Source organism: Botryllus schlosseri, chromosome 14, assembly GCF_051294905.1.
Source record: "Botryllus schlosseri isolate E-star chromosome 14, Bs_hap1, whole genome shotgun sequence".
In the NCBI taxonomy this organism is placed as follows: domain Eukaryota; kingdom Metazoa; phylum Chordata; class Ascidiacea; order Stolidobranchia; family Styelidae; genus Botryllus; species Botryllus schlosseri.
In genome coordinates, this window is record NC_137249.1 from 10,642,397 (window position 1) to 10,654,864 (window position 12,468).

Here is a 12,468-nt window from a genome sequence, read left to right on the forward strand (position 1 = left end):
GCTTCAACACCATCTCGCCTTTTCATCCTATTGCGATGATATGATTAATTTTGATAGGATAAAATTATTAAGAATAAACTCAACTCAAATTTTATACATGCACGCCAGAATCGATACTTGAAATTATCCAGCGGTACAAACGATTCCAAAATATGAGCTCTTTGTCAGAACGTTGCTGGCAATTGTGAATTCCCACCAATGCCACGCCATCCTCGAAAATAAAATCGTTCTAAACAACTAGGTTTTTTGTCGACTCCAAACGCACATAAAAAGTTGTGACCCCCCCCCCTCCATCGATGACAGCTGGTAAATAATCACAAGATATCCTTACCGACAAGAATATATTCGAACAACCGCGCCTTCGCTGCACACTCAAACCGCAAGCAGTGCATCTCATTAAAACTTCGTGAGATAATGAGGGAAATAAATAGTTACACACCTACATTCTAATGTCAATGATCGCAGATAACGACATAAACTCGGTCTACGCGTTATCCCAAAATCAACATGGACCTTGGGTACGAGGACATGAACTCCGCGATGCAATATATGAAGTACAAGCAATGAGCACGAGACGTGGCTGCAATGGGTTAGCACAAAGTACGAAGTACAGTTGGCTTTACGGTATTAATTCATTTTGAGTTTAAAATCCACCAGACACTACAAATGGCCAACAGGAGAGAAATGGCTCTATTACAGGATATTACTACGATTGTAAACACGCATCTTCCAGGTGGCACTAGTATAGAGAACAAAATATAATCGTAACGAAAATATCTACAGTTCCGAAAAAAAACTATATTCACAAGTATGTATACTAGGGCTGTTCAAAAATAGCTTTTTTTCCTGAATCTTGATGGTTAAGTGATTAAATCGATGATAATTCTTGGATTATCCACCGATCTAGGATAATCCCCGAATTATCGAAGAAAAACTTCAATAGCTCCGCTTCTACGGGTTGGAATTGAGTCAAATTTGTTTTGCACCAGCTTTGAAGACAGCGCAACAATTTCATGGGGTTAACAGAAAAATCTGACAAACATTTTTTTGCATCTTTGGGTAAATTCAAAATTTTTAAACTGTACGAAATCATATTGGTTAGAATGAATTAAAATTTGGTGTGCGTCGTTTTTTAAGGCAACCTAACGATTTAATCACGTAACCAGCAAGATTCAGGAAAAAAAGTTGCGTTGCGTGCGTCATTAATTGGGACCAATTTGAACACGAGAAACGCGAAGCAACACTTTTCAGACACATTGAGGCGTGTCTATGGTTAAATAATGATCGCTATCATACAAAAGTGTGTCATAGATGAGCCCAATCGAGCATGTATCTGATATTTTTCAATTCCGTATCATAACACACCCTCTCCGGAATACCGTGAGTGAGCCACATCTTACGGAGCGCGCACAGCCTGGAATTATCCAAATAAAGAGGGTCACCACGACGCAGTCCCTTATCCGTTTCCCCGTGCCCGTCCAGGTACGGGGCTGTTATGAAAGTTCCGCGGTAGTGCTTATCGAGCAACACGACCGTACATTCTCGGACGCGCAGAAACAATCCCCGACCGGCGCCGCATGTCATCGCATGGTAAGTGCAGGCCCCAACCAGGCGTTTCTCGTCTTTGTCGGGGTGCGTCTGTTGGCAGCAGTAACTCTGCGAGCACAGCACGTCGCCGCAAACCAGACACATCGTGGGGTGGAGAGAGTCGTCCGACGCGAATTTCGGACATTTGAAAGCGGCGGCTGCACCAACCAGCTCGCCGTAGTTGGGCGGCAATGGCACCAAGTCGGGTATTCTTGATAAATTCGGGTAAGATAATATGTCGCCTGATAAGAGTGATGGCTGTAGATTCGGATGGCTCAACCACCTTCTCACAACCTGCAGGCCATCGTCAAAGTCCAGTATGGATGACAGATTTTCTGGTAAATCTAAATATTTCATCACGCAAGCGAATTCGTCAACCGCTTCATCAGCAACGTCTACACAGGGGGCAACTCCCGTTAGATGCCTCAGGAACAAAGTGCAACACCGAAGAAAAGGCAGCATGCAGGTCTTCACAAGTTTTGAAAAGCCAACGCGTGACACGTTGTCAGAGAGTTGGTTCAATCCCGCTATCAAACGTACTGAATTGCAATTTACGACCAGATTTTCCACCGCGCTGGAACTGCCCACGTTGTCGCAGGTCAATTCCAGGTCGGCGACCTTCATCCGGACAAAAATCTGCACGAGCTGGGCAAGCGAGCAGAGCCGTAAAATTTTTCTTTCGAAGGAAATTACATCCGTCAATCCGGCACCATCTTTCTTCTCGTCCGCGCTGAACCAGATGTAACAGAACACGCTAAAAACGTTGCAGTTCAACAGAGCCGGTAGCGACGCGTCCCCGTCGATGCAGTTGAACAGCTTTTCGAAAGTGTCGTCGTTGAACAGCTTTTCGAAAGTGTCGTCGTTTTGCGCGTGTGTATTTTTCAACGCGTACATCGTACCCAATACGCCTTCCAGTGCGGCGGATTGCCTCACCTGTAGTTTTGACAAGACCGATCGGTTTTCGAGTCTCAGGGCGTTTTCCGTACACGATAACGTTGTCACTGCCGACAGCCATAATGCCGATTGCCTAGACAGCATGTTGTTGTTCTGAAGATCAAGCGACGACTCCTTTAGTATGTCATAAATGAACTCATCGAAACTGTCTCTCAAATTCTCAGATTTATCGGCAGATTGATTGCTCGAAGTCGGCGATCCGTCAACCGACATAAACTCTTCTGGATCATAAGAACCGGATTCTTTCTCATCATCTGGCATAACTACCGAAGAACTATCGAAAAATTGTTCTTCAGCGCTGCACACATGCTTCAACCATTCATTTAGAGTGAGCGATTCGTCATCGGCGACTTCCATGTCTGTAATATTCTTGTCCTGATCATCTTGCGATCGACTCCTTTTCTGGTGAACGATACTTCTGCACATAAACGGTATCACAGTGTTGCTAAGTCGACTACAGAGAGGACATACAAATTCGCTGTTAGGCGGCTCGCTATAGCCGCGGTGGTGCCTGTGGCGGAACAGCCTCGAGTCGCTCGACGATTTACGAAATTGCTTGAAGCACTCGTAATGCATCGCGTGGCTGCAAGTGCTGGTGTGTATCCCGGTAGGAAAACTCATGTGAAGAAACGGATGATTAAACTCTTGCCGTTCAACGTAAGTACCCCTGCGTAGGACGCTTGATCTTTGGACAAACGCCGCCATGACCATTGCGCCGTCTGATGACGCAGAATCCTCTTGGCAAAGCATGCATGTGTGGGACTCTTCCGGCTGATTGGCCGCTTGCTCCTGTGCCGCAGCGTCCATGCACGTACGGTTCTGCGTCGCTTGAGGTATGGACACGGTCTCTTCTGCCGTCGGCAAGTCTTCTCCCAGCAAGTCCGGATTTTGTGACAAGAAGTTTTGTTGCATCGTTTTCATTTGCAAAAGCAACTTGGAACGCAGCTCCTGTGCTCTTTGCTTGCGTGCGTTTTGACCGGAACTTTCGGCCTTCACTTCCGTCTTGGGATACGACGGATGATCGACCGACGATCCGTGCTCGCGTGCGCCTCTCTTCAAATTAGTCATACTCTCGATTTCCGCAATCATCCACGCGACGAAATCTTTGTGAGTAGCGTGCGCTTCCATCGTCTCAAGCTTTTGCAAAAGAAACAGAATGCTCGCCTCGCAGCCCGATATGCATTTCGCTAAGAAATCAAACTTCGACGTCTCGTTCTGCATGTGGTGTTTACTTTCGACAACAGCCATCGCAATCAGGTACAACCCTCTGCGGACAATTTTGTCGTGACACATTTCGTTATCGCCGGCGACCACTTTTTGAAGAAATCCGGACATGAGAGAGATGAAGGTGTCGGAACACAAAATAAACGGGGTCTTACAGAATAACTTTGAAAACTTGGGCAATTTCGGCGGAATAAAAAACGTCGGGGAGTTTTGTGAAGATTTTCGTTTGATTATAGTTTGCTGTGCTTTGTCCTCGTCGGCAAAGCTGTATTGATATGCGTACGGGCAAAATTCGTTCAGGACATCTGCTTTTAACGAATACTTTCCGATAGAATTGGCGTTTGCCGGTTCGCGAAAATCTGCGACTTTGCGCAGTATTGGTTCCAAATCGACTTGGTCGGTTATATTCTCCGGCAGCACCTTCATGATTTTCGACCTCGGCTTTGTCTCCACAGCTAGAATGTGGATAATTTTCCTTTCGATACATGCAGTTTCGGTAACGTCGGACACACCGGGTATGTATCTTTCGCCGACGGCTGCGATCAGAATAGTGAATACCTCACACGTCAACTTGGCGTATTGGTCTTGGGAGCATCCGTGGTTCAGAAAATTCATCTTGTACTGCAAATTCACAAGAAAATGGTCCGGGTCCACAACTGATGCGCAGAACTGCATCATTTGAATATCCCGTTCATACGCTTCCTGTCTGCACCTGTAATCCTTGTAGAACACGATCTGGTTGACCAAAGATAGACCGTTGCGTTTCCACATTCCGCTGACCACCTGAGCATTCAGACTGAGACTCCGTAGACAGTATTCTTGCAGTTGAATCCCGAAGAGAGGATGTTCCATCAGACCTGCCAGGGAAGGGTTCGATTTGATCTCTTGCCAATCAAAACCTTTGTTACTGAGTTCAACAAGGATTGCTACAATCAAGCGTGGAATCGGATAATGAGACGATACCGCTCTCAAACATATGTCATAATCGATGCATTGATATTGCTGGCCGCCGTGTGATATTTTCTGAATTCCTGCGTTTTCAGAATCTTGCAAGTTTTTCAGACACATGAGGCAGAAGTGAAGCGCATCGAAAAGCAATCCCGTATCGCTGGATATCCATTTTAGCGAGCGCTTGATGATGGGATGAATTCTCATCATTAAAGTGATAGTCGTCTCCCAGTCTGGTTCATGTTCAATGTGCGCGTCTGTCCTTCGGACCGTCTGATCCAAGCCGTGGATAGACAGAAGCAATTGCAAAACGTACTTCAACCCGTTTAAAAATTCACTCTTCAAAGCAGGGGTCCAGTCCGTTGGAATCACCGCAAATATGTACCGAAGATCGTGGAAGGTATATGCCATTCTGCGAATCGTATGCCGCATCTTTTTTCGATCAATTTTGATCGCTCGACACCAGTCAGGATCCAAACCGGCGTCGGGTTCTACATAAAACGTTTTCGTTAGGGAATGTAGGATTCGGCCGATCACATTTTCACGTTCGATGAGATACCTTGAAATCGACGGGACCGTGTACAGCTGAACGGATAACACCGCCACAGACTGAGAATGGTCGTGATCGCCTTTCAAGAACCCGTCCTGTATTGCGCCGTACAACTTGGTGAATAGTACCGCGAACGATTTTTTTGCATCCGCATTCAACAGTATGCTGTTCATGATTACCTGAAGGTAATGATTGCGTGGAGTCTTCCAAAGTTCGTGGTCGCATCTCATCAGTAGTTCGATCGCACTTGAATACTGGACGTTGTTTTCACTCTGCCGGGATATGTTCTGACTCATCGCAACCGAACAGAATATCTCACGGAGGCCCTCGGACCGCATCACCATATCAGACAGTGCGGGTAGTAACTGAACCGCCAATTCCTGGTGGGCCAAATTTGTGATGTGCATAACCACGGTTTTCAGAGGGTCCGACGTCCGAAACAGTAACAAAGACGTCGGTCGACTTGTCACAATTCTTTTCGCGTTCTCACACTTTCCTTCATCACCAATACATATAATGGAACGGCCTTCCCTGTCAACCACAGTCGCAAAATCTGCGGCCTCTGATTCGGTGCATTTGAGCGCGTCTCTCAGAACGTGAATAACGAAATCAAAAGTGTGAGATTCGTCATTGAACAAAACCGTTGAAAAGGATTTGTTGTCAATAGTCGGACGCAGTGAGCTTGGTAGATCCGTCAGGTTGGTTTTTGTTTCTGTTATATGCTCAACCACATACTTCAATATTGCTTCAAAAAAATACGGTGCCTTCGATTGAATATCGTTCGGCAAGTTCAACTCCTTTTCTTCCGATTCACTGTCGTTTGCATCGGATTTATGATTGGAACAAGCAGGAAAATTGTGCCACGCTTCACTGTCGCCGCAGTCACAGCAACCACCTCCACCGGAGGCATTCATGCGGTATCTGTGCTTGCTGTGCTCACTTTTCCAAAAGCATGTATGACACAGCACACAGGTGGGATCCATGGCACAATCGCGACACGAGTAGGTTGGCTCGCCAGGCTTAAACACCCTACCACAAATCTGCGATGGACTATTGAGCTTTTCGAGCGCGGCCAGGCTATCTTCGAGCTCACCAGCCAGAAGCCACCTGAATATATTCCCAATCAAGGTTTTGACCTGGTCTTCCTCCAAGACAGAGCCAACAGACCATGTCTTTTCACTTCGAATTATCTTAACGACTTCATCCTTGATCAGTTCATGGAAGGCACCTTCAAATTCTGTCGACGTTGCAGAAAGGTAGTCTGAAATATTGGCATTTCGGCCACTCGCTTGCAGCATGCCGCCAAGAATAACCTACTAAATTCTAGTGAGGAACACAAAGTATGAAGCAATTGGAAGTGGCAGTATAATTGATTCTACATATCTAAGTGTGTACTGTACATACTTAATAGGCTAAACACACCCTCAGAAATTCCTGATATCGGTATGAACAAACTGTGTTTTAGATCTGCAATTGTATTACGGTATATACCGTATACCAGCCGGGGTGAGCAGACCTGCTTCATGCTTGAACCAGATATAAAAATTTTAGTTTCAAAAGAGCCACAACACAAAAATTAAAAAATACGAATTCCGTCACAATGAAATGTAGGTAGCCTATCGAATGGAGTTTAATATAGTGTGGTGGTAATTGGAGTCTCTTACTGGACTGCAAGATGTGTGAAATCAGGCCGACATGACATCAAAGCAGTGCGAGCAGTTCCTTCGATTACTGGAGAGCATTGAAGAAAGATTTCAGCTCGGAAATCATATTACTCCGCGAATCTGTCTTCGTTGGGTAACTCGTAAAGTTTGGGTGCTTGGTTTCGTAATGACCTTTCAAGTTACTAGCTTTGTAATTATTGAGCGAATATTGACATTACATCACTCTTCCTCCCATTCTGTTTCAAAAATTATATTTTCCTGTTCATACTTTTTTTTTCTCGCAATTATCGTTCAAAGACATTTTCTTGGCTAATCTCTCAGTTATTGCTAGCCGTATTCACCATTGTTAGCCGGAAATGGCTGTGATTAATTATAAGTAGTTTTAAACACAATGATTTATCATTGATTGATGACCATGCACAATTGTTGTGAGTGAAATGTTGGGGGCTAGTAATTAGGTTGGGGTGTCGTAGGATTAGGGTTGGTAGTAAGAATACAGAACGCTCCTACGATACCCTAACCCTATTTTAATTAAAAACGCCAGGAATTTAGATATTTTATGGGGAACTCTGATTGGTGATGGTCATGTTGTTATGGACGAGGAAGTAGACTAGACCCTACCATTGACCTACTGATAAATGGGATGGATTTGAGCAAATGAATGTGCAATGTGCATGAAATTGTATCACCAAAATTGACGTCACTGGCATAAAATTTCGAATAATCGAGGCGAAGAGATCGCTCGAGCTCCAGGCACTATTTTTGTTGGCACAAACTAGGCTGGCGTACTTTGATCAAAGTCGACTCCAAGGCAAACAAATGAAAGTGTGAATGGCCTCTACCGACGACCCGAAACATGTCGTCTCGATAGTTCTTCGCTAAATAAAATCATCCTACTACTAGTTGCTTACGATTACCTCTGACGAGTGTCAGCCGGAAATATTCGGGTCTATCTAAATATGAATATATACTATTCTATCACGGACGTTTGACCGACAAACCATAAAAGGTCGTCACAAATTTTAATAACTGTCACTATGGTAGTCAGTAATCAAGTACTTCTACTTTTTTGAGCACTCAAGTAGGTTTTGCCTACTTACTCAAGTGGTTCTGATTTTGAACTACTTCTACTTTACAGTACGGTACCGGTACAACTACTAACAAGGCCTTGAATACTTCTACTTGGTTGGGAATAAAATTTCTACTTGTACTAGAGCAGAAATTTACATTACTTCTGTTTCACTGAGTACCAACGATGACTAACTTTGACAAATTCGCATTGTCACAAGCCGTTAATCTAGATCAATTTGTAGGTATGATGGGACTGGTAAACCGGTTTACCTTCGTCATCTATAATTTGACACAGTAAAATACGAGCTGGCACGCGGTTCAGTCCAGGGTTGCCAGATTGGCTATTTTGGGGCCAAATTCCACAAATTTGGCCCATTTTAGAGGCAGTTGGCCCCCAAAAAATTAATTTGGCCCCTTGGCCCTTCATTTTCAATATTTGGCCTTGGCCCTTTTTGGAAGCAGTTGAGACATGCCATCAGACTAAGTATTCAAATAAATCTATCCCGCAAATTGAGCTGACAATGTTTATGCCAATGTCAAAGATTCGGTGGAAACACTATAAAAGATTTGGATTTGTTTTTGTAGAATTTAGAGCAGACTCTGTTCCAATTGTAAATACAGATTTGTGAACAGGTGGACGAAAAAGCATCGAACATGGCTGGAAGCTAAGTAGTAGAAAAAGTCTGAAGTATAGTACTTACTGATTGACAGAAATTTTGAAAGTTAAAAACTTCAACATAACCTGATAGCTTTTGGTGAATAACCTTACAATCAAGTATTTATTCAAGTTGGGTAAGTTTCAAATCTAAAGAAACTACTCTCTCAATTTTTGAATAAAATTCATCAATTTAATCACTTTCATATTATAGCACAAAAAGTTTTATTTTACGATTTTATATTCAGTTGGAAAAGGCTTGAAATAATAGCAGTTATTGTAGTTGGATCCAGTGTAGTTATAGGTAGTGGATTTGGCCGGGTTGGAATCCCGGTACGTTCAGCGTAATATATTTGGTGTGCCAAGACGCATCTCGGCGTCACACCTGTGTGCAATCAGTAGAATCTTTGGTGTGCTCGAGACACCGATTCCATATCGGGGATTTGGTGTCCTATAACAGTATCAACAATATAAAACTGGAATTCCAGGTGATTGAAAAAAGGCCTATGGGTAATGTTGCAATGGCATTAACGTTATTGAACAATTTGGCCCTTTTTGGCCCCTTTTCCGGCGCTGTTTGGCCCTTTTTCTCAAAAGATGTCTGGCAACCCTGCTTCAGTCTCGTCACACAGCAAAGTCGAACCTGTCAACCTGTCACGTGAAGAAAATCGACATCACGCTCAATCAGCTGCGCGGAATGGTACCTAGCTCTGGCTTGATTCCGCCCCGTCCTACAAGTCTTGAAAGATATGATACTGTTGTTACACTTGCACCAGTTAGCACTCATCAGTCAGGTTGCTACCGTAATGTCATATGCGAGAATAATAATAATAGCTTCGCGATAAATAATAGCACCAGCGGGCCTTCCTGATTGAAAAGAATTTACGCATCATAACACAACAGCGGGGTGACAATTACAGTTTAGTACGTCACTAATAATCACCAGCGGGCAGCGGACCAACCAGTGATGTAATGATGTTACAGAAATTTTTATACTGCTAACTAGGCATGTAGAAACACAGCATCGTAGATCAAGCTACGCCAGTATTAACTGAACCGGTTACAATGACGATCAATGAACGGCTGAACTGCCAAAGCGTATGGAATTCATCGAGGATGATTACGCAATGTAATGAGCGGCCACTGAGCCGTGGCTTTGGTTAGAGCAGGGGTTCCAAAACAAGGGGTCGTTTTCCCATAGCCTTAATAAGCTTGTGCTACGCTACAATTCAATTGAATTCATTGCTAATTTTTTATTATCATTTCAATACACCAAAAGACTACGATACACTGAAAGATTGGAAGGTGTTGATACTCTATAGGCGCTTAGGTAAAAGCGAACACACATTACCAGCATCTCCTTGACTTGTCAGGGTAGAACTGGGTCCACAGAATGCATTAGGGCATTAGTGAATTTTCGCGCTTTCTTCATCAACTTATAGAGATCTTTATTTCCGTGTTGGAAGCTAGTAAGCTAAAGCTATACATAGCCTACATATACATACATTTACGATGGTTCGTGGACAATGGGCATATGAGCATTGAGGATGTGACATTTTTACCATGCGACACTTTGGCATGCGACAATTGGGCATGGGCGCATGCGTCACATGAGTCAAATTTCGGGTTAGGAGGGGGTTAGGGTTGGATGTAGGGTTAGGTTAGGGCAGGGATATCTAGATATCCCTGGGTTAGGGTAAGACTTGGCGTCAGGATATATATAGGGCAGAGGTCGGCAACCTCCGGCACGCTTGCCATTTGTGTCACACGAGATGATTTTTCATGGCACGCCAAATGATTTGACGCACACGACATATTATAACCATATGTTTTCGCGAAAAGTCAAACAGACGTTTTTTTACGCCAGTTCGTAATATTTTGACATTTTTAGACATTTTAGCACGCTGCTGTATAGTGTATAGCCTACAAAAGGTTGCCCGCCCCTAATGGAGGGGATAATTTCAGGGTTATGTTTCAGGTTAGGGGTATTTTATGCATGGGATCTAAAGTCACATGCTGAAGTGGCGCATGCTAAAGTCTCCCATGCTTTAACTTCATCGTTTTCCATTGTGTCGCATGCTCATTGCTCATATGTCGGCCAACCATATACAGTACATTAGATATGTCAGATTATGATGTCGGTTGGCTTAGCCCGCTTGTTGTGCAGGGCTCCAGAGACACGCTGTACTGTTGATGACGGGTAGGCTATATACTAGGGATGGTGTGGACCTCTGCAAGGTTCAGGTTCGTGTGAACGCGAACCTCATGACGTCACGTCATATTGCTAATCCATACCCTACTTTTCAGTGAACTGGCATATTTATGTACAAATTTAGCGACGACTCGGGCCACATAATGCAACAATGCTGAAGCACATATTGACTCGTTTTAAACGTCGCCAAAGGTATCAACTGGGGCAATCAAATGATTTTTTAATTAATCCCATAAAATCAATATCTTCCGTCGCTTTGCCAACAATTTCGACAAGGACTTGCAAGGAAATATAAACTTGCGCCTTGACGGTTTAGGCTAGACCGGACAATGTATTCGGCGTCTGAGTATTGCTACGTTAATCAATTATAATCAATCAGTTTTTATTAATATTATTTTCATCATTTCAAAAACAAAAAAACTCTGATAGAGGTAATTCCCTCCATTTAAACGAGCAGGGATTGATATCTGGAACAACCAGATTTCGCCACACCTAAAAAGCTCCAACTATAATTCTTTAAGTCAGGGATGTTGGACTCTCTTCTGAGCAAATACTATAGTCAATGCTTGTACATGTACACTGTACAGTGTACACTTCCCATTATCAGTTATAAATCCTTAACCTACTTGTTCTTTCTCGCGCATTGATTGTGGCTGTCTGTGTTGTGTTTCATATATTCTTTGTTATTGCTGGTATTGCTTTTGTAAGATAGGCCTACATTCCGTATTAGCTTACCCTGGTTCGTTATCACGTTATGAGGTTATCTCATTTAAATAACCATGCATTTACCATGGTTCCGGCTGACACGAAGATCGTCATGATCATATCGCCGGTACCAGTCAATACCGATAAACCACTGTTTTGTGTTGTTAAATATTGCATATTTATATGAGTTCTATTTATTTTGGCGTCATCGGTTGACGAAATAAAAATCTCTCTCTCTCTCTCACACAATATTGATATTGAGTAGAACGTGTAAAACGGGTTTCTATACTTGCTATCGATATTACCCCCATTAACTTAAGTTATACAGCAGTAGCCAACACCCCAATCGCACGGATTTGGTTTTTATGATATAATAAATATATGAAATGAAGATAGACCCCGTTCGCCTGCTAGATTTTTACATCAGACAACAATATCAATTTCATTGATTGGTTGAATGAGCATTGTTCGCTGACTACCTACCTACATGTAGTGTATAGGCTGCCGTACCTGATGTTGTGTGATTGCGGACCAAGCTCACAGCAGACAGTCACTATAGAAAAAGATGCATTTATGGACAAGCTCCTTGAAACGATTAGGATATGAGATACACGAATCGATCCGTATCCATGGCACTGTAGCAAAACTCAGTGTTGGCGACTTCAACAAAATCAATGGCCTGAAAAATAGACCCAGTGAAAATATAATTGTCGGCGGTCTGGCTTGAATGTACGTCAAATCAGAAAGGCCTCAAATTGTAACGACAGTGAAATGATCACGCGATCTATTTACATATAGTGCCGAATATTTCCAGTAGAAAGTTAGTTTCATGAAAAATCGAAAAAACTTGCTAATAGTTTCATGAAAAATCGAAAAAGTTACAAAAATTTGCATGGAA

The 12,468-nt window shown here is 43.2% G+C and overlaps 2 protein-coding genes across 2 annotated transcripts in view; both read right to left on the minus strand.

The window, feature by feature from the left end:
- LOC145455596 (5-hydroxytryptamine receptor 2B-like) overlaps positions 1–12,468 on the minus strand; it is a 176,945-nt gene that overhangs the window by 80,591 nt on the left and 83,886 nt on the right. The gene's annotated exons all lie outside the window — the stretch shown is intronic.
- LOC145456050 (E3 ubiquitin-protein ligase UBR2-like) lies at positions 325–8,690 on the minus strand. Its single transcript, XM_080334081.1, has one exon. The coding sequence runs from the start codon at positions 6,559–6,561 to the stop codon at positions 1,306–1,308; it is 5,256 nt and encodes a 1,751-aa protein (XP_080190207.1). The 5' UTR covers positions 6,562–8,690; the 3' UTR covers positions 325–1,305.

Coding starts and splice junctions, on each gene's coding strand:
- LOC145456050 (XM_080334081.1), bottom strand. CDS start 6,561: ATGCTGCAAGCGAGTGGCCGAAATGCCAATATTTCAGACTACCTTTCT.